Source organism: Symphodus melops (genome assembly GCF_947650265.1).
Source record: "Symphodus melops genome assembly, chromosome: 17".
NCBI lineage: Eukaryota > Metazoa > Chordata > Actinopteri > Labriformes > Labridae > Symphodus > Symphodus melops.
Window position 1 is genome coordinate 21,311,976 of NC_136707.1, and position 26,324 is coordinate 21,338,299.

General features: G+C 43.5%; 2 protein-coding genes and 1 long non-coding RNA gene across 3 annotated transcripts in view; 1 reads left to right on the forward strand and 2 right to left on the reverse strand.

Moving 5' to 3' along the window:
• rai1 (retinoic acid induced 1) overlaps nt 1–176 on the reverse strand; it is a 60,596-nt gene extending 60,420 nt beyond the window's left edge. The window contains exon 1 of the mRNA XM_079365945.1: nt 49–176. The gene's annotated coding sequence lies outside the window, so the exon portion shown is untranslated. The remainder of the gene's footprint in view (nt 1–48) is intronic.
• Nucleotides 177–715: 539 nt separating this feature from the next.
• LOC306838039 lies at nt 716–4,125 on the forward strand. Its single transcript, XR_013781023.1, has 4 exons — nt 716–1,228; nt 2,259–2,330; nt 3,457–3,608; nt 4,038–4,125. It is a non-coding gene; the product is annotated as an uncharacterized lncRNA (long non-coding RNA).
• fam20ca (FAM20C golgi associated secretory pathway kinase a) overlaps nt 3,348–26,324 on the reverse strand; it is a 32,762-nt gene continuing 9,785 nt past the window's right edge. The window contains exons 4-10 of the mRNA XM_079365964.1: nt 7,904–7,996; nt 5,584–5,699; nt 4,765–4,945; nt 4,562–4,671; nt 4,383–4,464; nt 4,198–4,257; nt 3,348–3,627 (exon numbers count right to left, since the gene is read on the reverse strand). Coding sequence (XP_079222090.1) covers nt 3,372–3,627; nt 4,198–4,257; nt 4,383–4,464; nt 4,562–4,671; nt 4,765–4,945; nt 5,584–5,699; nt 7,904–7,996 — 898 coding nt within the window. The 3' untranslated portion in view covers nt 3,348–3,371. The remainder of the gene's footprint in view (nt 3,628–4,197; nt 4,258–4,382; nt 4,465–4,561; nt 4,672–4,764; nt 4,946–5,583; nt 5,700–7,903; nt 7,997–26,324) is intronic.

The following is a 26,324-nucleotide window of genomic DNA, read 5'->3' on the forward strand; positions in this document are numbered from 1 at the left end:
GACACACACTAGACACACACACACACACACACACACACACACACACACCTTTGATCAATGGGAGGCACGCCAGGAAGGGGTTTGCTGCTCTGTTGCCATAGAGACGGGAGGACAGTGGTGTTGGATACTGTTACTAGGCAGGAGAGGCTGCTGCTGAATGACAGGCCGCGGGGTGGTCTGCTGTGGAGGGTAAACAGCACCAGGGAAATACTCTCTCGGTTATTTCATTTGGTCAGGTAGACTAAAAAAAAAAAAAACAACCACTAAAGATTTGAAAAATACTTTTATAAGTCAGATTTGGCTGTGTTGATGAATGTACATTTGATTTGAACTTTTTACGAGTTAATAATCAGCTGAATAAATGTCCTAAATGAAGAGTCCAAGCTGTGCTATGATCACTTTAATCAATTCAGAGTTGTACGTCAAGTCTTGAAGGTTGTAGGCTTCAGCTCTCGTGCACAACCCAGTGGCCAAAATGGTGAAGTTCAGCAACAACGCAAACTCTCCCCCCATTAAAAAAATCTCAGCTGTGTACCTTTCTTTCTTTCTTTCTTTCTTTCTTTCTTTCTTTCTTTCTTTCTTTCTTCCTTCCTTCCTTCCTTCCTTCCTTCCTTCCTTCCTTCCTTCCTTCCTTCCTTCCTTCCTTTCTTCCTTTCTTTCTTTCTTTCTTTCTTTTGCTGGCAGTTCGTAAAATCTAAATGTCATCACATTGAAGTCATGCCAGTAGCCCCTGCGACCACCAGTAAAATGGCTGTAAAAAATAAATCACTTGTAGGAACCACTTGAACATTTATCCAGGGAGAAAGAGAAGTGTCCTCCACATGACAGACATGTAAACACCTCCACTGTTCGGCTACAGCGAAGCTCGAGTGCCACCCAGTGATAGTCACCTGTAGCAGCCTCTTCAGGAGCTTCACGATACGCTAGCGCCCTCTCCTGGTTTCACCTAGGTACGTTATCGTTTACTGTCAATAAAGCAGGGACTGTCTGCGACACGTGCAACAACAGCTGTCCCAAATAATTAAAAAAAAAATTCATATCACAAATCAATCGCACAGCTTTAACAATCATCCCGGCGCTGTCCATGGTGCTTCAGACTGCGCCCATATTCTCCTTCAGGACCACGGACAGCTCCGTGACCCTCCGCGACGATGCATTCATGGGTTATCGGAATAATCGGAAAAATAAACACCAGTCCTGGAAAGTGAACGTAAACGCTGCCTTAATGGTAGAACAAATATTGAGTACCCCAATTGCTGAGCTGACGTAGACTATTTGACGTCATATTATTCAGGAAAAAGACGAGAAAAATACATGTTTAGGAACATTTACTGATGTATTGCTTATCATTTAAGTGCATACATATTTTTAATTATTTTGAATTGATGATTAAACTTTACATTAATAAAAAGCTAGTAGGATAGCTTTATGATAGGATGGATAGGTAGCATATATTGTTCAGATGGTATCGGTACAAATATTATACCTGCAATTATTAAATATACATTTATTTTAAAATAAAAGATGTTTTATTAAGCTACACAGTGACACTCTTCGACTTTATTTCCACTCTCAAATAGTAACATCCAGTTTCAGGCAGAGCTGAGACTCACTTTCATAAGTCACTTAATTTCATTTCTAATTTAAAGTAGTTTATTCTGATTGTCTGTTTCATGCTACGATGAAAAGTGACCAGCTTTGACTGACCACTGATGGTTAATGTGCAATGTTTTCATCTTTGAGCCTTCACGATGCATTTGTGAAATGTGAGAATTAGCCTTAGAGAAGACTGCTTCACATCATTTAACATGTTGATTGAGTCAGTCACAGCGTCATAATGAACTCTACCTTTGTTATGAGATTTCTTTAGTCTTGTCTCTGCTGTTAAATCGACGGGAGAAAGAGAAGACGTCTGCAGCTACAAAAAGAGACATTTGTGCTCACGTTTGCTTTTATTGCACACTTGAATCATTTAGTAAACAGATCTTCACAGTAACAATGCAATCGCAGAAAACAGAAGCAAATCACTGTGCGGTGAAGCTCGTTAGGTCTTCCATGTATTTATAGTTATTTACACTGAGAATATGAAACCAGTGCCCCAGGTTATCACCGTAGAGGGACGAGGCATTGTCACCTCTGAAAACACGTCTCAATCTTAAGTCCAGCCTTTATAGCTTTACACTGTTTGTAGCTCTCTGAATCCTGTCCACACTGAAAAACCAAAAACATTCAAGTACTGTTATTCTGTCATTGCACAGGTACCAGGTTAGCCAGTGCACAGGACTCTCAGGAGGGAAAACTGCGTGGCACCACTTCAACGACGTCCAGAAGTAAATGTTGTTTTCCAACCATCTGAATGTGAAAATAGTACGCACAGGAATGTCTATTCAATAGTATCCAAATGCTAAGATACCTAAAGTAAATAATTCCCCCCAAATAAAGCAAACGAAAGATAACCTAGAACTTATTAAAACACTCCCACTCCCAATAAATAGTCACTGAGACATCATAAAAATGAATCAACATACAAACTGAAGCTTTTTTTGCATTGCATACATCGACAGCTGTAAATGTTCCAGACCTGGGTGTCAACATGATAGTGCATTCAGACCATTTCAAGAACACAAAACCAGCACACTGCTCTCTAGTCTTTGTATGTAGAGTATTTTTGGTTTGGAAAATCTGATGTTAGTGTTGTTACACTGCATGAACAGTAGAGCCAGCTAGACTTGCAGGAGGGAGAAAAAAATAAGAATAAGGCAAAGTGAAGGTGCTGTTTGGAGTACAACATCGAATAAATACAGATGTTTGCTGTTCAGACGGACTTCTCCGTGTCTGAGCTGAAACAAAAAGCTTATAGGATCAACAGAACAAACTGTGTGAAATTCCTCCGGGTTGTACATTTTTTCTGCTGATGGTTAGAAGTTGAAAACTGAGACAGGTTGTACAAAAAGAAAACAACATCTTCCACACAGTATGTGAGACTTTTTATACATTTGGAAAACTGCTAATAAAGCTTATTGTCTGACCATATGGTGCCCAGTCAGTGTAGGTTCTCATTTGGTTATGTACTAATATAATCAAACACATAAAACAAACCCTCTGAACACAGCGGTGGCTCTTTAATGTCTCACACGACACCTGATGAAACCAAAACACACGTGTCGAAGAAGTCTCTCATCATGCCTGTGGACAGTTTCTTCGATACCAACACAATTAAAAGCAGGTTCCTTAGAGGCAATAATGGCAAGTCTTGGAATTCACTGAATTCAGCTTGATATCAGAAGAGGGGCTTTATCCCCGTGGGACCGACAGCCACAGACATCCATGTTTTTTGTTTTCCCCCATGTGTTCCTCTGGTTCCGCCCTCACTACCTGTGGCCCGGGCTCCTGTGGGTGGCTGTTTCGACTAGATCTTCCTCCACCACATTCACGTAACCTTCTTTCTCTATGCAGCCTGCCAGGACCTGCAGCACCAGCCGGAGCCTGCGGTCCATGGCCTGGAGGTGAGGCTGGATGAGGATGGGGGTCAGTTTGTCTCGGAGCAGAGACTCCTCCATCAGCGAGCTCAGTTTGAACTCCTCCTTGGCCAACAGCTGGAGGCGCAGGTAGGTGGACTTCCTCAGTCTGGAGAGGAGAGACAAAAGATTTTTATTATAAACTCTATATCGCCTACATTTGATGCCTTTTCTTGTGACTTAGCCTTTATTGATTCAGAGCTCGAGTTAAGAAGCCTTAATGCAGCAGACTGATAAGACACTGTTCAGCTCTCTGCGGTGAATGAACCTGGAAGTGATGTGATTATTATTTTTTAGCTTTTTCTTTTCAACATGCAGGAAAGCGTTTTACAATTTTTAATAGCACATTGATTTAGTTAAGAATTCCCTCTCCACTTGAAAAATGAAAGACTGTTTGGAGTTTGTCCACGATAATCATATGAAGTTGAAATGTCACGATGTGTGAAGCCTCAAAGGAGCTGCATTCTTCAGTATGGTTCTTTTTCTTGAAGATCCTAAAATATAGAATCATGTACACAGGAGTCTGGATGGTCAGCAGGATTTATGAGATCAACGTCCTATTGTTAGAGGCACATATCATCGACCGGACAGTCATAGATGAGCTAACAACAAACGTGTCTTGGGGCCCAAGAAAAAGACACTTTTTCTCTGCTGAAACGGATGGAACAGAGAGTCTGACCTGCAGCACTGGCTGAGAGGCACCAGGATGGACAGCTCATCATGGGAGTGTTTTCCAAACCTGCAACAGCACGGAGAGAGATTCAGCCTGAATTCATTTAAAACCCTTCAGTCTCTGTGAGAACTATTCATTGATACGAGGGCGACATATTCATTATCGTTGTGCAGATATTTGAACGTCTTTACCCTCTTCCGTTGTCCAGGTGAATTATGAACGTGTCGTTTCCGAACTTCTCGAATGTTTCGTAATGATGTCGATCCATGTTACCTGAGCGAGGAGACGGCAGAATAAAAGGACTGTGTTGAATTCATCTGAGTGGCATACATGAGCCGTTTATTACGGCGAGGTCCTCATCCACTCTTACCCATTAAGAAGTCGAAGATGGTCATATCCATGACGTCCAACAGTCGAGTGCCTCGGTCATACGGAGGAGTCTGCTTGACCTCGTCACAGTAATCCTGGTCAACCTCCCACCTGAGGATGCCAACAAAAAAACATGAATAAATATAATAAACAGAGATCACAAAATGTGGTATGATGGCTTTTTTAATGTCGTCATAGTCTTACTCTGCTTTCTTGCGTTTGTGGTAGGAGCGTCTCCACGGGTTCCTCCAGGTCTTACGTTTGGCCAGGTTTAAGTCTGGCAGGAAGGCAGCAAGTGAGCCTTCGATCTGGTCCGGTTTGCCGCACAGAGCGTGCTCGGTGGAGCAGTAGTATGAGCACTCGCCGTAGAAGCAGACGTTATTGGCTGAGGAGAGAGAGGAAAAGCAGTGTGATTTAGAGATGGTGTCAAAGAGGAAGAACAGGCACACGTTCTTTCTGAACCTGAACAAAGAAGCAAACGTGAAGACTGAGGAGGAAATCAAGATAATAATAACAGAGGACTGTGTGTCCTTGGTTAGGAGCACTGACTCAGCAGATATCAGACATGACAAAGCAAAGACCATGCCTCTTACCTCTTCTTAATCTGTTTCTAAACTAGACACGTGTTTTTTAGGATGTAAAATCTTCTGATACTTTTTTGAAGTTTTGCTGTGTTTTGTGCAGCATGTTTTTTTCAAACTGGCCCTTTCACAGAATCACACTAGTTATAGTATGCTGTAGGATCGGCCGTTTTGGATCAGAATTAGCTGGCCTACAGTGCCACCTTGTGGACAATTTCATGTATGGCTTTTTTTTAATCGTCACACACGCTTCAATACTTTCCTGAGGAGCAGACCGTCCTGGTCTGCTCACACACATTGCCCACTTTAAACATCACTCAGTTCACTTGGAGCTGAAGCCTGTGGTGTGCGCTTGTTTTTCTTCTCATTCCAAAACAGAAGAGTGATGCAGCCAAGGAGCTGTGTCACTGTGCCAGGCTGCTCACGCTAGCAGAGTGTCTACCTGGTGAGATGAAAAAGGTCCTCCACAGCTTTTTATCGCGCGTCACGTCTCTGATCTCCCTCGTCATGTTGACAAGCCGTCCTGCCACGGGGGGAACCCTCCGGAAGTCGAGGATCCTGTGGAGAAAGACGAGGATGAAAGGCAGTGGTTATTGGAGCGAGCTGTTAGCTTCATGAGAAGTTCCGCATGATCACTGAAGAAGCACACCGTCTGCAAACTTACAGTAACAATCAGGAAAAGTAAATAGAAAGTAATACACAATTAATGCAGCGTCATTCTTTGATGACGCACCATCAGCAGCGTCTTCAGCCAGCCGTGAACCAGATTGTTTCAAACCACACACACAAAGTAAGAGAGCACTTCTGCCCTTTTCTATTCAAATCCACATGCAGAGAAAATGTTGTAATGTTTGAAGAGGAAAAACCTGTAAGAAGAGACGCACGAGGACTTGCAATTCCAGCACTTATAAATCTTATGATTCACCGTCCTAAGCATATTGACATCCAGCATGGAACCAAAGGCTGAAAGCTTTGTGTTTGCCTGCCTTCCCCATCACCTATTCCAACTCTTCTTTTAAACATAAATGTAATGTTTGCTTCACTCAGCTCATATTCTTTCTCCACCTGTCTGCCTCTCATTCTTATCCTCTAATGGCAGCACACTATACCTATTCAGCTCCTCTTTAGTGCTCTGTCCAAATGACCCAGAACATTCTGACTGAATCTAAGCCTCCTGGGAGCAGGCACACACACACACACACACACACACACACACAGAGGTGTGTGTGAAACTTTAGACTATAGAGGACACTATACATGGTCAGCAAACTGCAGCGTCATGTCTGTCCGTGGTGACAAAGCAGCACCTGTGTGAGTGCGTTCACATGTGTGGCTTCTCCTGAGTAAAACCTCGTGACTCTCAACAGCTGTAATATGAAGCACTAACACAGAGCAGAGATGAAAACACATAGCAGTGATTCTTCCTCTTCACTTCAATCTTTAGGACATGTTTGTACATTTCATCACAGCTGTGTGGAGCGACAGGTCGAACTCCACAAAGCTTGAGTGCATTCTGTAGTCCTGAGTCGATGTGAAGCTATGAATGAGTTGGAGATCGGACTGGTATCCACAGGCTGCTGCGGTCAGGAAACTCAAACCATCTCGTGGGAGTAATGACGTGCCCGTGATGCCTGTTTGGCTTCATTTTCCTGCCCACGCAAACTCCTGCAATCTTCAGTCACCAAACGCTGGGCGAGTGTGTTTTTTCCAAGGACGCCTCAAGTGACCTTCAGGCCGAGCTAAGACTACAGGAGGTCAACAATCCTGCGATGAATTAAACATCTGGTTGCATGAACCACCGAAGGCACAACTTTGCACGAGTTCTCTCCAATCACAAACGACAAAGTATATCTGAGAATGATGGCACTTCAATCCCTGCAGGAAAATGATTGAACCATCTCATGTCAAGTTTTTAGAAGAAGTTCATTGAGTTGCATGAAAACAACTTCGGCATCTCTGTCTCTCTCTCTCTCTCTCTCTCTCCCTCTCTCTCTCTCCTCTCTCCGTCCCTCTCTCTCTCTCTCTCTCTCTCTCTCTCTCTCCCTCTCTCCCTCCTCCCTCCCTCCCTCCCCCCCCCCTCTCTCTCTCTCAGAAAGTGCCAATCTAATAATCCCTGGTTTAAACTTCTGGATGTCAAACATGTCGATGTTATCGGGGCAGCTACGGTGGGTCTGCAGCCGTTTTGGAGGTTGAGATTATATCTGTTAAACCCTCACATAACCGAATAATCTGGGCTCAACATCAGCAGGAAGCAGCGGCACAAACCAGATCTCTGCTGATTGTCAGGAGGGTGGAATCAGGTATAAAAAAAGATATCTGTTCCTCCTGTTAGTCTGACTTCTGGTTTATGACAGCCTGCGCACTTTTAATCATCCTCCCCAGGATCCCAAACGATCAGATCTGACTCCTCTTAACGCTCCTCTGTTAAGAGTTTCTTTTTTTTTTTAACCTTGTCTGCTGAAATCTTCCGAGTAAAAAGGATCACGAGGGAATCATTATACTCAGCTTCAAGTAAAGATGATCTGAGCGCTCTGTGTGTTACTTAATCCCTCGTGTACCAAATCCCATTCACATTCTCACAGTTTAAGAGCATTACCGGCGGCGCACCTCCGGTTTATAAATGGTGTCCCGTCTGTGTGAATGAACCTGGGTGACCTCCAAAGAGACAGAGGGAAGATTTGAAAATAGCCCTGTGGAGGGAAACCGGCGAGTCCCCGAGAAATCTCGGCTCAACAGAGTTTTGTGTTGTTGGTAAAACTCACCTGTCCAGGTGAAAAGCAGCAATCTCAGCGTTGTGCCTCTCGAAGTCGGAAAAGTAGAAGAAATCTGGAGGGGTTTCCTGCTCTCGGGTCTGCCTGAAAGATAAGAGTACAGAAAACATCAGCAGGGTTTAATGAAGAGCCTCCATTCCTTTGAATTAAAATACTCTTGTATTTATTTATAACCGCCCGAGAAAGGAACAGACTTGCTTCAGCTGCGGATGAAAATGTGAGTTCTGCTTCGTCTCGCAGACTGACAGACATCGTAACTTTAATCGAAACAAAAGATTTAATTAACTTCAGTGTTTGGGACGTTTTCAATGTTCCTTCTTTTGATTTGAGATATTTCTGTTCCTGTCTCTGCAAATCTGCTCGGCTTTCATCAGCTTTTGTTCGTCTCCTGCGGGTGGAACTCATCTCGGCGCCTGCATCCCTTTCTGGGACGCCGGCTGACGCACGAGACCAAAGCCTGTGTGGACAAGGCTGCTGGAGGGAAGCTGCATGAGATTCTTGCTCACATCCTGCAGTTCCTTCCAGCGATCACACTCACTCACACACTCACGAGCAGACATCCAAGAGATGTGAAACACTGCCAGCCGAGCCATGGATCTGAGTCAGGAGCTGCTCGAAGCCTCTTTATGTCTGTCAGTCTGGCTGTGGATATTATCTCTCTACACTTCCCCCCCCCCCCCCCCCCCCCCCCCCCCCCACACACACACACACACACACAGAGCTGGCATTAACCTGCTGCAGCTGCTCTGCTTGCACACAAACACACATGCAGGCTCTTGCTGTCCCCTGAAGGCAGAACAGGAGATTGGACTCGAAGGTGGAGAGTTGCTTTAGTTTTTTCCTCCTTCCGTCTCTCTCGATTGTCTCGACAGTCTGAACAACAGAAAATAACCTGTCCTTTTCTTCATTGACGTGTCCGGGAAGCAGCCATTTAACTGCAAATCAATCCCTGCTTTTTGTAATCCCTTCTTCTTTTTCATCCACAGCCAGGAAGGGACAAAGGTGTTTCTAATTTCAGGGTGCGAGATGGAAAAGAAAAGACGTAGATAAAGAGGGCAGGGAGTTTTAAAGGTGACCTTTACGAGCTGGAGCAGTCATTGCACCTGAGACGCACGTTGTTATCAGCCAGATACGTCATTATCAAAGCACCTCATCGCGTAGAGATTATCAGCGCTGCTAAAAAAGCTACGCAGCACAAAAAGAAGCGACCACTGAGGGGTGAAATGGAGGCTTTTCTTCTTTGTGGTTTAGGGAGGAGTTGTGCATAATAACAGTTTGCACTTTGACAACTGTGCTTCGAAAATCAGTAAGAAAGAGAGAGAGGGAGTCAAAAGTTGTTTTGACCTGCCTCATGAAATAATCCTCTAAAGCCTTCTGTATATTTTGATGTTAACGATCATTAACGTACAGACTATAAAACACAGACATGTATCAAGGTATCAACTTTTCTGACAACCTGAAGACACAATGACTGTCACAGGTTCGCTCTCTCAGCCTTCATGTGAGCGAGGCTCCTTGATAGGAAACGGCCATCTGAGGAAGAAGCTACAGCTAACATCCTGTAGTTCAGCACAAACTCCTAGTGAGTGAGTGTGTGTGTCTGCGTGCATGTGTGTGTGTGTGTGTGTGAGAAGTGATGAAGTTGAAGTGCTTGCCTCTGTGGACTCTGTTTGTGCTGACTCGGCAGTTTTAATACTCTTTCATGAGCTTAGACCTGCACAGTGGAGGGTTATATTAGAGAGGAGGGAGGAGGAGGAAACACACCGACAGCTGTGGCTCTGCACACACACTCCACGTTTTTCTCTCTCTCTCTCTCTCACACACACACACACACACACACACACACACACACACACACACACACACACACACACACACACACACACAAGCTATGACAGAAGTAAAAGAATACATGTTGCCAACAGAAAGAGGGCAGCATTATGTTACCTTTTAGAATGAAAAGAGAATGACTAGATGACCACGCTGACTGAAGATGATAGATGTACGTAGATGTAGAGCGTCACATTGTATTTACACCGAGGCTGCCCCCTACTGGTCAACACGTGTTAGTGCAAGAAATCAATCAGGAAGCTGCACGGTGTCTTTATTCTTTTTTTTTGTTGTGTCATCTGCCAAGCCTTCCTCTTACTCTGTGAGTACTGTTTACATGTAGGGAGCCAGATTTTAAACTTGGACATGATACTGTACAAATAACTTACATAAACTTAAATAACATCTGTTTCCTTACCACAGAAGGACAAATCAAAGTCCCAGGCACTCAATATCAGCTCATTTCTTGGTTTTTAAGGTCAAACACTTGAAGTATAGTCCTGCCCCATGACTTAACTTTACAAACTACAACAATGACTAAATGTCCATACTGAAGCATAGTGCACACCTTTAGTGAACCTGATCTCATGACCCGCCCCTCTCAGTGTCTCACGTCCCGACTTTGGGAACCAGTGGACTCGGGGACACGGAAAACAATCATCATCATAAAGATAATAATATTTTATTTGTGGTGCACTTTTCATCTCAGACTAAACCTTTTCCTCCCACTGCATTAATACTGCATCCTGCTGATTCACCGGAGACAATGAGAGAGGAAGGGTTCACAGGAGATCTGTCATCTCGTGGTAATCCACTGCAGATTTCAACCCCCCACTGACAAGCACTTTGTCTCTGTCTGACCCTCTGTCCTGTGTGTGTGTGTATAGAAACAGGCAGTGCATTGCAACCAGATCTGATTATAGTATACACTCACATTTGGTCCTGCACACACACACACACACACACACACACACACACACACACACACACACACACACACACACACACACACACACACATTAAAAGACCTGACGCTTCAGCTTTCAGTCAGCCATGTTTTTGTGAAGCATCAAGATGTACTTATTCAAGACATACAGGCAGAGTTTCTCATTTACCAGTTCAGTTAGATTACAGTGCAGCCAAATGAAATTCCCTTTCGCCAGCCTGACCCCACTTGGCACCGATTATCAAGCATCCTGCAGCGTCTCTCCTCCTCTTCCATGTTTTTTAAATCTTTCTTTTTGCACCCTTGTCAATGTTTGCATCCCGTCTCAGCCTTTCCCTTCCCTTCCATATTTTCCTTTTCTTTTCTTCACCTCTGTTTTTTTTTTTTCATCACAACCCTAAAAAAAAGGCCACATATTTGCCTTTCACAAAACTAATTTAACCAATGAATGTATCATTTCCCAACCCTCTCGACATGCTTTCAAGGAGTATCACTACAGTATGAATCATCCAGCGTGAAATAGTACCGCTGATTGCGTGAGGGGTTTGGGAGAATCAATGCGGTTTATTCAGAACATTCACGTGTAAGTGGCACCTTGTCGAGCACTCTCACGTCTCTCAAGGTGACAGACAGGTGAAAGGATGGAGGACGGGATAAAAGATAGCGAGATGAAACCCTTTCAGTCAACTGACGTGTCAGAGGACGTTCTTCTGTCAGCAGCGTTACATGGAGAAGTATCAGATTACAAGCACAGACTGTCAAGGCCAAGTGTGTGTGTGTGTGTGTGTGTGTGTGTGTGTGTGCCTGTCACAACATCTGCAAACAGCTGTAGATATATTTTGTGTGTTTATCTGACTCTGTCGGTCCGCCAGCTTTATTTCCCTCCGTGCATGCGGCTTTTTTTCCCCGCCTGCTCCAGCAGCGGTATCGGAGAGAGGGATCTAAGATTCGGCCCAGGGCCCCCGAGGTAGTTGTCTCGATTGAATTTCAAATCAATGTTACACAAGTTGTGTTCTAGGCTCAGCTATTTTCAACACACAGGGTGAGGCATCGCCAGGAGGGAAAAGGCAAGTTATCTGCCTGTGTGGGAGGCGGTATGGGCGATATTAACATAAGAATGCTGGGAAAAAGACGTGACTCGACGAAGATGGATGAGGGCCCGAGTCCGTGCTTCAATTTCAAAGTTATTAGATACTCACGAGGTCGGAGAGAGTGGGAATTAAAATGAAGACTGAGTGAGACTATCAGTGATCAGATCTCTGCAGCTTTTAAGAATTCAGTATGTGGGAGTGCGGAGGTGCAGAAATGTGTGTTTTGATCTTTAAGAAACATTGAGCTGCTCCGGGGGTCATGTAGTTTTATTAATGATCTGCATTAAAGATATGATTCATTAATTTATTACATACTTTCTACATTATACATCTGAATCCATTATGGAGGAAATTCATTATAGATTATATACTTGAAGGGATTCTTTCTTTATGTGAGAAACATTGCACCATGAAGGGATGTATCTCTCAGTTCTGATTGGAAGCTGCGGTAACCTTGGTAACTGCATAATGTAAACGAAGAGCGATGGCAGCAGGCTTGTGAGACGTTTAAAAAAGGACAGAAGGTTACGACAGCCAGAGTGAGGTCGCGCTTAAGACCATCAAAAACAACACAAAGTGAGAACAAGTCTTCTCTGTACGGGTGCCCAGAAGGTCAAAACACAGCAAAAACTTACTGTACAGCATTAAAACAAACTAAATACAAATCACAACTTCAAATGTTTTGTTGGAATAAAACAACTGAACTTTGGGATGAACTGATGGCCGTTCACTTGAATGTCCTCATGATACAAACGCCTTTTTTAAAAATTTGACTAAAAGATTAGCATAATTCCTAAGGCATTATGAACACATTCAATGAATGTGCTCCCTCATAAATCATGCACAGAGTCTCTTCTGAAATGTTTTTTAAACCTGCATCAGTTCAAAGTTATCTTCGCCCATTTCATGGAGCACTGCTATTCTTCAAGGCACCTTATCGCCTCTACTTGAACATTTCCATTACCTTTGAAGTCGACTAAATGAGAGTAACATTGCTCCACTTCTTGAGGATGTGCATCATCGTGTAGCGTTGGTAGAGCATGCAATACAACTAATAAAGAGACCGCTGATAACGAGCTCAGGAAACTCTCCAAGTGAAGGAGCTAGTTGATAGAAAGTTGAAACAAACAGACCTTCAAAATAAAAGCCTGACTCATAAACATGTATATGTTACAGGATATTAGAAAGCTACTTTATAAAATACAAAAAACGATAAATAAGGTGAGTTCAGCCAGACTTTTTCTAACATGTTCATCTTCCAGATATCTCATTCACTTTAATCTGCACATTCTCCACCTCTCCCAATTATCCTCTGTCCCCTCTCTTTCTTTGTCTCTGTGACCTTCTGGCAGTAATAAAACCTGCAGGCTAAAACTGAAGCCTTTAGTTTGGAATCGCAATGCGCGACTTTGAGGACGGGGAATAAGAAGCCGTGGGCTCGGTCACTATCTGTGACCACCAGAGCGCTCTGGCAACCCTTGAGATAGATGAAAGAAATCCCCAGAACTACCGTAAATTGTGTCTGTGAGTGAGTGAGCGAGCGACAGACAGACAGACAGAGAGAGAGAGAGAGAGAGAGAGAGAGAGAGAGAGAGAGTATATCCAAGTGTCTCATCTGGCCAGATGGCTGGGAGTCCCTGTCTGTATGTGTCAGGGATCAAGCCATGGCTTATGGGCCTGCAAAGCCCTGCTGCTCTGTGACTACCCTACGTGTGTTCATTTTAACAAGAAACACAAAATGAAACACACCGAACACTGTAAGACCACAGACAGGTTGGGTCCGGAATAAAACAGGAGCTCAACTTCTAAATCAGACATAAACAATCTGATCTCGGTGAAAAAAATCGACTGGAAGTGATTGAAACCTACATCAAAGCCACGAGGGGGATTAATGCGCTTTAACAGCACTGAGCCTCATAAATAGAAAATGAGTTTGATGCAATCTTGGTGCTCAAGTTCTCTCCTCTTGTTTAAGTCTGAAAGGTCCGGAAAGTGTTCAGCTCGAGGGGAAGGATGCTTTCTTTTTTATTTATGAATTCAATGACTGACAGCTCTCTCTTTGATCGATACCTTTCATTCAAACATATTCATAAAACAAATGTCAACTTTTTTTTTTACTACTTACAGCTAAGCGTCCCCTTCCACTGTTTCACATAAAAGCACTGTAGATTTTTAATATGATTCCCCATGTAGTAGCTATTCAGACTGATTCCTCCCTCAGTCTCAGTGCTCCACATTGCTCTCAGAGTTATTTCTGAAATGTCTGCCAGATTTTTTTATTTATATATTTTCTGCTGGCCCTAATTGACTGGTGTGTCATATTCGTCTTTGATCCCGTGGGGATATCGCTCCGTGGAGTTCAGTGTTTAAAGGCCTGAAATCACTGCAAAGACCCGTATAACGATGCAGGATTGGATCTTTCGGGATCCCCTCCCTACATCAAGTAGACCCTAGAGTCAGGACACATAGAACCTGTCTAAGAAAAGAAAAAAAAAAGATTGGAGATCTAATTAGTATAACTGCCTATTTTCATGTTTGATCACAGCAACACTATGGAGCGTGTTTCCATGTCACAATAAACTCCAAAAGCTTGTTCACTTTCATTGAGAAGAGCTTGTGAATGGCAGCTTACTGATGTCAAAAGCCAAAACGTTTGATGACTCAACCGCTTTTCAGCTGCATTTCAATCACTCACAAAATATCCAGAGTGCATTTTTTGATGTTACAGCTTAACTACGGAGCTCTCCTTTATATACAGCATGATGAATTGGTAAAAAAAAAAAGCAGATGGGTCAACAGTTAACAGCAGACTGCAGGCTACGATCGCTCACGATCTCCTTCAGCGCCTGAAGTGCGAGAACAAAGAGTACGGACTGGACCTGAACTTTTTGTTAAGTCTTTTGAGACAACATTGACTGACTAATATCACCTGAAAAAAAAAAATCAATAGATTGAATACTCACAAAATCCTGCAGATTGTGAGGCATTATACGTGTTTACTGTACATTCATTGAATGGAATAATACGGCTGTTACCATGTAGGAATGTTGAGTGTTTCCTAAGGGGATTATATATTGTTATCAGCACCTAAAGGATCCGATTTATGCTAACCCTTCTTTCGGTCTTTTTTTCCGTCTCTCCTGCACCAACAAACACACATCAGTTGATCTGCAACAATCAGAAGCGTTCCAGCAACACAGAGCCGCGCTCGGTCATATTTACATATCCATCCACAGAGGATTAACGCTTTTTCAATAGCACAAGGCTGAGACAATCCTTCACTGGCTGCGCGCTTCATGACAGGCTTTGCACAGAATTTGAACTATGAATTATGCAGAGCAAACACAAACATGAAGGGTATTCCTGGGTCAACAGTGATTAGATGTCAAAATTCAAAAGCTGGAGGATGTTCAGAGCAATAAGCTTCAAAATGTGGCAGTTTGTGGATGCTGCATACACACCGAATCGGATCTCTCCTGCTGCTTTCCTTGCCAAAAAAACTCTTGTTAAGAGAGTTTTGGTTTTTTTCAGGGCCGAGCACCTGTTCTGAACTAGTCACCAATACTTGACAGCTACAACAAACAGAACATCCTACTCAGGCCATCCACCATAAAATGAGGCATGTAAAGACCTCTTGGGAAAATGCTTCTGGATTATGTCCCTCCCCTTGACAATATGACACCTCACAACCTGAAGTGTTACAGTGTGCAGTCATAATAAGACAGAGAGGAAGGCACTAAGTCACATGAGCAGGGCCGAATAGTCCCTCTGTATTCTAGTCCAGCAGGAAATTCCTCCCGAAAGCCTCAGACAGTTGTTTCTATCCCTCACAGATCCAGAGCTGCACATGAGGGAGGGGCCGACTCTTCAAAGACCTACAGCTAAATATCAGTCAAATAATGTGGGAAAAAGAAGAAGAAAGCATCCACCTTGATGCTTCTGGTCTTAAGGAAGCAACAAGAGATCAGAGAAGGCGGAAATTATTTCCGCAAGTAGCAAAAAAACTTGGATTGCTCTGCCCCTGTTGAGATCAGCAGGGATTTTTATAGCTTTACCTGTGTGTGTGTGTGTGTGTGTGTGTGTGTGTGTGTGTGTGTGTGTGTGTGTGTGTGTGTGTGTGTGTGTGTGTGTGTGTGTGTGTGTGTGTGTGTGTGTGTGTGTGTGGGGGAGAGAGAGAGAGAGAGTGAGAATGTGCGAATGTGTGGTTTTTCTTTCTGCCTGCTCACAAAATCAATGGACATTACCATGAGTCTTCATCTCACAGGGTCTGAGTAACACGTGCTGGTGTTCACATGACATGTAAGCTGAAGACTGATGAGAGGAGGGAGGGGGAAAAAAATCCCAGACTGAGCGCATCAGAAAAGTGCAGAAACTGCAGGGCTGGTGAAAAGTAGTCCCTCCACTCATTGAAGAGGATTAGGAGGAAGGATACAAAGAGGTACGACGCTTAAGGACATCTCGTCTCAGTGTGAAGTCCCTTTCATCTGCTACAGGGAGGCTAAGTATTAGCATGGAGACTGAACCACAGACTGTATCTTAATGGATGGATGAACATTTTCGACACTTCGCATTTTATTGCCACGTTTTTGAAAACGATACTGTCTCCATTATTTATTAAGTGAAAGCACTCTCAAAAAGAGCACTGCCTGTTTAGCACAAATACACTGTTAACATATCGTGTGAAAGTTTGTTTGCAACTTTTGGTAATTAATATTGATATTAGGAGACTATTCATGCATTTTTAGCAGCCTTTTGTAGCCTTTTTTTTTGCTGTGGTATCAAGACTGCCATTGTTGAATTTAACAAGCACCAGTACATTGTTTAAAATTGTGATGCAGCCACTGTGATGTCACATATTGGTTCGTTATCTTCCCTGCTCCAGTTGGGGATATTGGCCGTCGCCAGAAGTGACTATATTTGGCCAAGATGATGGAGCTGGAGAGGCGTTTTGGGGGGGGGGGGGGGGGGGGGGGGGGGGGGGGGGGGGTTGGCAAACCCTGCGTGTTCAGAGCTGAACAGTCTGTGCTCGTAGCTGAATCATTAGCGAGCTCCTGAAATTTTTAAGCATCATGTTCACGACAGATAGAGATTCATATTGTGACTGTAGCTGCTGGGTTTTCATCATACACAGAGCTTTAGAGGTAGCAGACACGCTGCTCGTTTGCCTGCATCTCTGCTGGTTAAAACAAGGTTACTTTTTAAGAAGTTGCAGTTAATTGAAACAAATGAGTTACATTTAACCATCATTATCACCAGCACAGCTCGTCTCTGCAAGCCAACAGAAATCCTGAGACCCAAGCACAGGCTTCAGCACACTGAACACTAACATTTAACAAGCCAGCTATGGCAGAGCACAGAAACCCCACCTGCTCATCATTGCTTGGATATAATATAATACTTGATTTTAGCACAAACCTCTTGGTTGGTACAATTCTATGTGAGCAAAAATGTTATCTGAGGCACAAAGAAAATACAAATGGTAACAAAAGACACATCTGACAGCCTGATTTATGTGACGTGAGACACCAGTCCCCACATTTATTAAGAAGCCTCATCATTGGGGGAACGACTCACTTTGGAGCCCGCCTCAAGTGGCCATTTGAGGAACTGCAGTTTTAAGCGTTTCGGCCATGGCATATTTATCAGCACTGAGGTTTGCCGTGTGGACTAAACACTTGCAATTTAACTCGAGCAATATTCAGACTTGGAGTAATGCTATGTTTCTCAGATGGTTGCATGTTTTCTCTCTCGTCATAAAAATGAATTGAGGTCATAAAAGGCAATGAGACATCTTTCACCAGGGTTACAACACAATCATGTTCTCCTCTCGGGATTACTTTCAAAGCACATTCCCTGAGTGGAAGTTGGCAGATAACTGGACCAGAATGAGTGCTGGGGAAGAGAAGACTGAAACACCTGCCAAAAGTATTTCAAGCATCTTTTTTTTTAAAACTATAAATCTGTAGTGAAGCTTCTGCACGCATGTCCATCCTCCAAACGAGCCCGCGGTACAGACCATTAAGAATTCATTTGATTATCTCTAAGTAGTTGCTGAACAGCAAACACCAATTAGTACAAATTATGTTAAATCCTAGGAAGCATACATTTTCTAGAACTGACCCACACACACACACACACACACACACACACACACACACACACACACACACAGAAGGCCAATCCAGGTCTTGGAGTGTGTCTCTACGCTGTGAGCCAAGATAAGTTAATTGGATTGTGAGTAAGCATTTTGGACTTCAATTATCTTTGCCCATCTGTGGGGGTGAACATCTTGAGGTGTGTCATCAAAAACAATCCCATTAGCTTAACCTAGAGATAAGAAAAATACACACACACACACACACACACACACACTCTCTCTCTGTCTGGCTCTTTTTTCTACCGTCTGTTTCCTTGCTGCAGCTGTAAGAGGTCTCTAACTCTCCTAGAATCATCTCTCTGCTCTCTTCCTCAGGCGGAGTCCACTGTTGATGACCCTGCCACTTTAAAGTGCCCTAACTATAAACCAGTCAGCCATCTATCCACGATCCCATCACTTTCTCCCCTCTTTCCTCTCACTGTTTGATTTCCTTTTCCTGAAGGACACTTTGGCTGCTGGCCAGTCCCTCCCCTCCTTCTGCGTTTTCTTACACTAAATGTGAACTCTCCACAAGAGGCGATAAAGACTGTCAGATGCAGACATGTAAACACGCACACACCCACACACACACACACACACACACACACACACACACACACACACACACACACACGCGCTGCCGCAGCTCCGCAGAGGAAATTGTCAGTGTTTATTTTTGACTGTCTCTGAAGATGCCAATAATCCTTGAAAGACTCGGTTCCTCATTATCTCAATGTGAGCCTTGTTAAAATGCCATATTCCAGCAGTGCATGACTGATGACCGAATAGCATTTGATTTAGTGTTTCTGCCTGCTAATGAATGTGTTTATTAATTACCTGAGAAGCTTTGGGGTTGTCGCGACAACCTGTTCTGCTCAGTGCCAAAAGTTACAAGCTCCTGCAGTTCATCCATCAAACCCTTCAGCTCAGAGCGGGAACAGCTCAATTTTAAGCAGGCTGTCGGTTATTTTCAGCAACGTCACTTTTCCTCACTGACAAAATGGATTGCACACAATTGGGTGAAACCTGACTAAAGGAAAATCAAACTTTCGATACCTCAACCAAAGAAAGCAATCATAAGAGTCTTTTCACAAGGCTATATTGCAGACGAGGCTCCAAAATGGAGGCATGGCTGTTTTGTGCTCTGTTTTCTCCCTCAGCTGAAAGTTTCTATTTGGTCCTGTCAACAGTCTTGTTGTGCTTGGTGGTTTTTGGTCAGATGCCGTTTCCTAAATAGAAACCATCTATCAGTGGCTAAAGTGGTGGCTGAGAGATGTCATTGTGGTCATGAGTGGGTGACAGTGGCAAAGGAGGAAGTGGTGAAACCACTGGAAAAACAGATCCAAGGGTTGCATTTATCCTTGTGTAAGAGCTAAGAGGCAAGGAAAGAGTCCAGCACACTAAAGGATGAAAAGAGTTCATTTGTGAAATGAATGAGGAAGAGGCTTTAGATGTCCTCAGAAGAACTGAGAATATATTTCCGTGGATTTTACATTCTGGGACACGGCTGTAAAGATAGATTTACAAGCAAGGCTCACAATGAAAATGAAAGAATTGCTCTCACTTGTAAAAAGAATGCATGATATTGTTGAGTGTCCTCTTCACCAATATCGGTCATGTATTATGAGCCACTGTCCATGAATCATAGTGTGACAGCTGCTTTCAGCAAGCTGACCTTTAGTGTTGCTGCAGACTGTTTCTCAAAGCATCATTAAGATGATGGCTTGTTGGTGCATTTGGACCCACCGCAAAGATAAGGGACAACAACATCTTGCAATCTTGTGTAATCCAATAACAACACTGAGTTGAATTCATGACCTCTTTGACCCCACTGAAGCTCGAGGGTATTTCTGAATGCCTCTGAATTATGTGGCATAATTACTGGGTGGCAAAATGGCGTAGCCACGCTAGCACCACGACTCTGGGGACGGCAAGTCTGGCTGTTTGGTGCACCGCTTTGGATCACATGAAAATACAGTATGTCTAAACCATTTTGTGGATAGCAAATGAAGTTTGGATCTGACAGATTTTTTCTTTATCACCACCAGATGGTAGCAAAAATGGTTTCTAGCAACATTTAAAAAAAAAGAAAATCTGATAAATTGAGTTTATGAGATTTTATGATCCCCTCATGCAAACATTTAAGAGTGTGACTTGAATGGGTAAATTATATCAACAATCAACCTTAAAGTAAGTATAAAGACTAAAATAGTTTTCTCTGGAGCTGAAGGAAACTGATGGGGATTCGTGGGGAATGGTTCGCTTTCGGAGTTGTCTCCAAGTGGCCGCTCAAGGAACTGCAGTGTATTGTGTAGCACTTCAGTGTTGGCTCCTTTCCTATAAGCACATAAATTCATCAGAACCTTAGAGAAGTGTGTGTGTGTGTGTGTGTGTGTGTGTGTGTGTGTGTGTGTGTGTGTGGGGAGGGGGGGTTGACATTTTATAATGTTGTTAAACTATTTTTGATAAGATGTCATTAAAAACACATGAAGCACATTTAGGAGCTGCAAATAAAATCTACTGTGCCCCCTGTTACATCACATAATTAAGATATAAGAATATAAAACACACACATCTCCCGGGGCTTTTTATATCTTATTAAATAGCACCGGAGCGATCCATTAGCAAACAACCCTCCTTGCAGCAGAGACCGTGACGAAGATCCCCCCCCCTCCAGCATAGAGGTTCTTCTGTTTGCATCCCTGCTGCCCAGAGCTGCGTAAAGGTGAGTGGGAGTGGGAATGAGTGACCCAGGCAAGCCCTTGGATCAGGTTCCTTCTCCTCCAGCCCGCTGATACCAGAGCTGGAGTCTGCAGCCCCTCCCACATCCTGCCCTCACAATGGGCAAAGCCAGGAGGCCACTCTCCTCTGGTTTAATTGACAATGATTGCATTCTCCTCTCCGTCCACTGGACTGGGTCCGGGGGATAGGGGAGTCACACAAATCCTAATTGCCACCTTGCACGGGACATGCAAGGCAAGCACAGGCCTGGCCCACAATGGATGTATTAACCCCTGCTCAAAACTGTCACAAAGGACAAAGTTACAGAGCCACAGTGTTCTCTCTCTTTCTTCCTGTCGTAGAACTGTCGTTTCATTCATTCAGCCCAGGTGAACTGCGATGGATCTACCTGGGAAAGGCCGTAATCTAATGACTGGGCTCAGTTGTAAGTGGTGCTGCAGTGCAGTGCGTGTGGCCACATTGTTGGAGGCAACAGTTGATTTAGAGACGAAGTAACAATGAGGCATGTGTGCTCTGCCATTTTCTACTTTTAATCCAGCTAAACCCAGACAATTATCCTCATTATAGCTTCTGAAAGAGACGACAAATGGAAAACAGAAGAGCCATTAGCATGATTTTATGTCACATAGCAACTTGTTGTCTAACTCGTCAGGATATATTACGATTCTTAATCGCAGGTAGTGGATTCACCGGCGCACTTCGACGACAGTTCGTCTGCGAAAATTCCTCCTAATTAAAAGCAGTCTCTGAGTGCCCATTAAAGATAACCATGCTGGGATATTTTCTGTAATTTCAGCATACTGCTGGAAGTTCACAAACTGTTCGGTATGCTTTCCTCGCCTCATAAAAAGAAACGCATACTTGAAATGTCTAGAACTCACCTCCTGGAGGGAAATGAATGTTCAGCATTCCACACAAATGCGGCAGCGACATTCCTCGCCGGGAGCTTAGGAATTCCCCCATACAGTATTTTCGACTGTAATGATACGTTGGGCTGACTGAGCAACGTAACCACGCGAAGCAGCGGCAAAACAGTGACCACAAAAAAATAGGATTCACTTCGATGTGGAGTGACACTCGACAGTCACGCATCCCAAATGCAAAGAACCACTAACAAACACAGACTATGGACTAACACAAACTTCATTACTGATACAATCTGTACACTCACAGTGTGCAGAGTTGAAGATTATTGCTCCCTCATAAAAACTTAACTAACTCTTGTGGACACCTCGCTGTGCAGAACACTTCAGCTTCTCATGCGTCTTAAATCTACTGGACTCAATATTGGTCACTAAAGTTCTCTAAGTTGTTGCACTGAAGGCGACGTGATTCTTTTTGTCACCAAAATGAAATATTAGGTTTATGAAAAAAAACAGATTTTTCTTCAAGCAGGTTTGTCATCTGATGGTTCCTCGTGAGATGATTCAGCGACTACAAAGACGCAGACGCACGCTCATAATATCTTCTCCAGAAACTGAGTTGGCCTTTAATCACATTAAGATCAGGGCACTCACGGCTCTGCCACATGACTCGGAGAAGATAAACACTTGTTAGACAGAAAGAGAGAGAGAGAGCGAGAGAGAGAGAGAGAGAGAGAGAGAGGGAGCAAGGAGGATCTAAAAATACGGAGCGGGAGGCTCTAAACGAGAGGGAGAGGGACAAGCCGAGGATTAGTGCCGCCTCAGCCGCTCAAACAAACAAGTCCAAAAAGGAGCAGGAACGGGAGGTGGAGACGGAGAGGAGGATAGAGGACAGAGAGTGGGAGGAAGGGAGTGGTGGTGATGAAGAGAGACGGCACTTCCTCAGGAGCTGACCCAGTAAAACATTCATGAGCGATGTCTTTATGTGAGGAGAGGGGAGGGAGTGAGGAGAGTTTAAGGCTCGGCAGTTTAAAATAAGACAGTCCTCTGTTGTTGATGTTTTTTTAAGGTGTTTTTTTTTACGAGAGTCTGAGTGTCAAGAATGTAACGAATCAAGAATAGACAACAAACGTAGACGGGGAAAAGAGTCCCTGAAAGAGAGAGAGGAGCACGGAGAGACTTGTTCAGAGAACATCCTGCAAATAGAGTCGAGGCTGTGGCAGTGATGTGACAGACGTGAGGGATGTAAAATGTGAAATGACTGATTGCAGAAAACCCAAACACACTCTTTAATGACGACACATAACGAGATAATAAGCAGAACACACGCGATGACTGACACTTCAATTAAAACAGCACACACAAAAATTCAGCTGCAGACGTTTTTAATGCTTCATAAAGCTAAGTTATATCTTCCACTTAAATTGTGTGTGTGCGTCTGTGTGTGTGTGCGTGTGTGTGTGCTGTGACAACGAGGCAGATGTGACAAACCACTGACTGCAGCTGGTTACACGACAGTTAAAGCATCGCACTAATTAACCGGCTCATCTCACAGCCTACGAGAGGTCAACGCATCACAGAGTCCACACACACAGACACACACACACACACACACACGTATACATTCATGCACTGTTACCCAGCTATTAACACGTTAAGCTCAAACACATGCAAACAACCCACACCATTTGCTAAGCAACATTACAGAATGAGGGAGAGAGTGAGAAGGTCATCATGTGGGTTTGTTTACACGGATGCCTGAAATAAGAAAAATGAAAGTGCAAGTCTAAATGAGGGCGAAAGAGACCTTAAATAAGTCATAGAGTCCGACTCGGAACATTAAAACATTTTAGACCCAGAAGCTGCATGACAAAAAGAGAAGGAGAGAAGGAGGATGGAGGTCAGGACAGGTTGAATGAAGGAGGGAGGCGGTTTAAGATGGACAATCTTCAGCCACATTAGAGAAGCTTAGAAATCAAGTTAATCTGAAAGACAGAGATGGAGTCAATGGTGCCCAGAGTCTGCTGCAAGTACAAAGCTACATGACGAACAGATGTCAGGACGCATTCCCTTGTGTGTGTGTGTGTGTGTGTGTGTGCGTGCATACACGCATGTGAGAGAGAGAGAGATTAAGACAATAAAATATTGAAGAGAAGGAGAAGGAGGAGAAGTGAACCGATAATGTTGGACAGCATACACAATCTTTGCCTCGAAAACTCAAATTCATCTCAAGGTTTAAGGCTCTTTGTTGTCTTTTACCTCGAGGATTTACAGGAAATTAGCAAACGTTATTTCTGTTCAAAGAATTTTAAGGCATTCTTTTCCTGTCAGCTACTTATACAACTCTTAAATATGTGAGCTTTAAATTCAGCTGAGAAACAACCGCTTGTTTCAACCTTGTGGCCAGGCAAACATGTCAATCTGCATTTGGCAACTTTGGTCAAGCCAGTAGTTCAAACATTTATTTTCATTCCCCCCCAACCCTGCAACCGTTTATTGCTATACTCTAAACACACTCTCAGTCCCTCTCTTTGCCTCAAAATAATTTTTATTGTTGAATTGACATCAAAACATCGGCTGAAAAAAACGAACCGAACAGCAGCTTAGTGTGGGAAACAAACTAAAACTAACAAGGCATTATATGTGATGCTGTAACATGAAATTTTAAAATGAATGACATCAGGCGTAGAATCATTTCATTGCCAGTCTTAGGCTTCCTACAATCTTTTCCATGCTAAGCTAGCAGTAAAAATCAATGAAGCTTTGGTGCCCCCATTGACTGCACTGACTGTATTTAAAATCATCGCTCCTTTCTGAAACATTTTCTCTTAAACCTTCTGTTGGGTTCATTTGGGAAAACAATCACGCAGCACTGTTTGTTGTCTGTTTTCTGCATTCATACATCAATGGAAAAGATTACCTTCCAACTTCTGAAGATTTTATCCTACTTTCACTTTAGTGCTCGTCTCCCTACACGCACATATTCCTAAAGTACCGTGAAAACATGAGGAAAAAAAGGTTGACGGTAAACTGAAATGTTCAAGAGCCAAAAAAAAAAAACCCAAACAAACAGCGAGCCTCGAGGTAAGGATACAAAAATCTACTGACATTTAAAAGAGCATACATCCTGGATGTGCGCACACACACACACACACACACACACACACACACACACACACACACTCTCTCTCTCACACACACACACACACACACACACACACACACTCTACCCTCAGATTTTAAGCCTCCTCTATCTCTGCCCACTCATGAACAAACCACACCTGCTCTCTACAGATTGTCATTGATTTGAACAGCCAGGTCTGACAAATTGCTTGGCATCCTGAGCCGCTTTCTCTGCTGCCAGCTGATTGGTCTGCTATGCTTGTATGACATGAGCGCGCTCAAAGGGACGACTGTGAGGCCACTCTGATGCCAGGACGGCACGGCGGGGGCCGCTAGAAAACCTGAGGAGTCTCTCGCTGCCAAGCGCCGCTCTGCAGGCTCAAAGTCGTGCAGCCAAAGTTTACATAACCAATCAGTAAGTGGAGACAGAGAGAGAGAGAGAGAGAGAGAGAGAGAGAGAGAGAGGGGACAGCTGAAGCTTTTATAATATGAAGATTTAGGTCAGAATCATCACAGGAAAATTCATCTTTGATCTAAGATGAGAACGTGAGAGTGATGTTTCATGACTTTTTAAATAATGTGCTTCAATGCATTTTGAATGATCAAGGTAAAAGTCATTAGGGAAGTGTTAAATGATGATTTAATTGCCTCTTTTGCTTTTGCAGCAAACTTTGATACACCGTCTTTTGTGTGATACACCTTCAGCGCTGCTGAGTGAGCGGCTGCAGCTGCGGCAGGAGTTTCACAGCACTGGCCCCGGGTGAGGGAGGGTGCGGGAACTCTGTAACCCCGAAAGCTTCCTCCTCTTTGCAGCTTGTGTGTCTCTGTATTAGTGTGTGTGAACAGCAGCTGGACGAACAGCTGGCTATAGTAACATGCTTCATCTGTGCACACACCCAATGATGAGCTCAGACGCCACCTCTAGAAAGTGTGTACGACTTATTAGGGCCACAGGCGATCTTGTGGCCCTCCAGGGAGCTCTTTGAGGAAAATGTAGTGGCCACTGGAGGGAACTGGAATTAAATGCCAACTCATGGTGGGTTTAAAAACATGTCAATCATGACAAAAAGTGAGAATCAAGCATCTGATAAAACACCAACAAAAAGACGAGTGTAGATAAATGAAAACATGACAGTGCCCAAATAAAATGTTCTTCTGAAAAATGTTGAATATGTTAAAGTATTCCCGCAGCCGCCATTTCCACGTCGCTCTTTTTTTTTGTTGTCATGTCATGCTTCTTGAGACCCCCTGCACCTTCCTGTCCAAGCTTCATGTTGTGTGAGGGTGGAAGAATTGTTTTTCACTCTTGTTCAATCGAATAAAAGCTCTATTCAGACTTTTCTTATTTCATGGAACAGTTTTAACACTTTTGTCAAACATGATGGTTCATCGACTTTTATTTCGAGCTTCTGTTGGACAGATTCAAAGAAAATGAAGCCTTTAAAATGTTGGCTATGACAGACGGATTTTTATTGCAGAGCTCCAAGGGTTGAAGGTATAAAGATGGAAAGAGGTTCATTTAGCCGTGAGGAGAAGATGTGATTTCGTATGTTTGTGCATTGCATGCATGCATACATTTGCATGCATATGTGTGTTTACTAAATGTGCATGCATGTGCGTTATCGTGCTGTAATTATCCATGAATTGAGATGTTCATTTCCTTCACAAAGGGGCGTGGTAG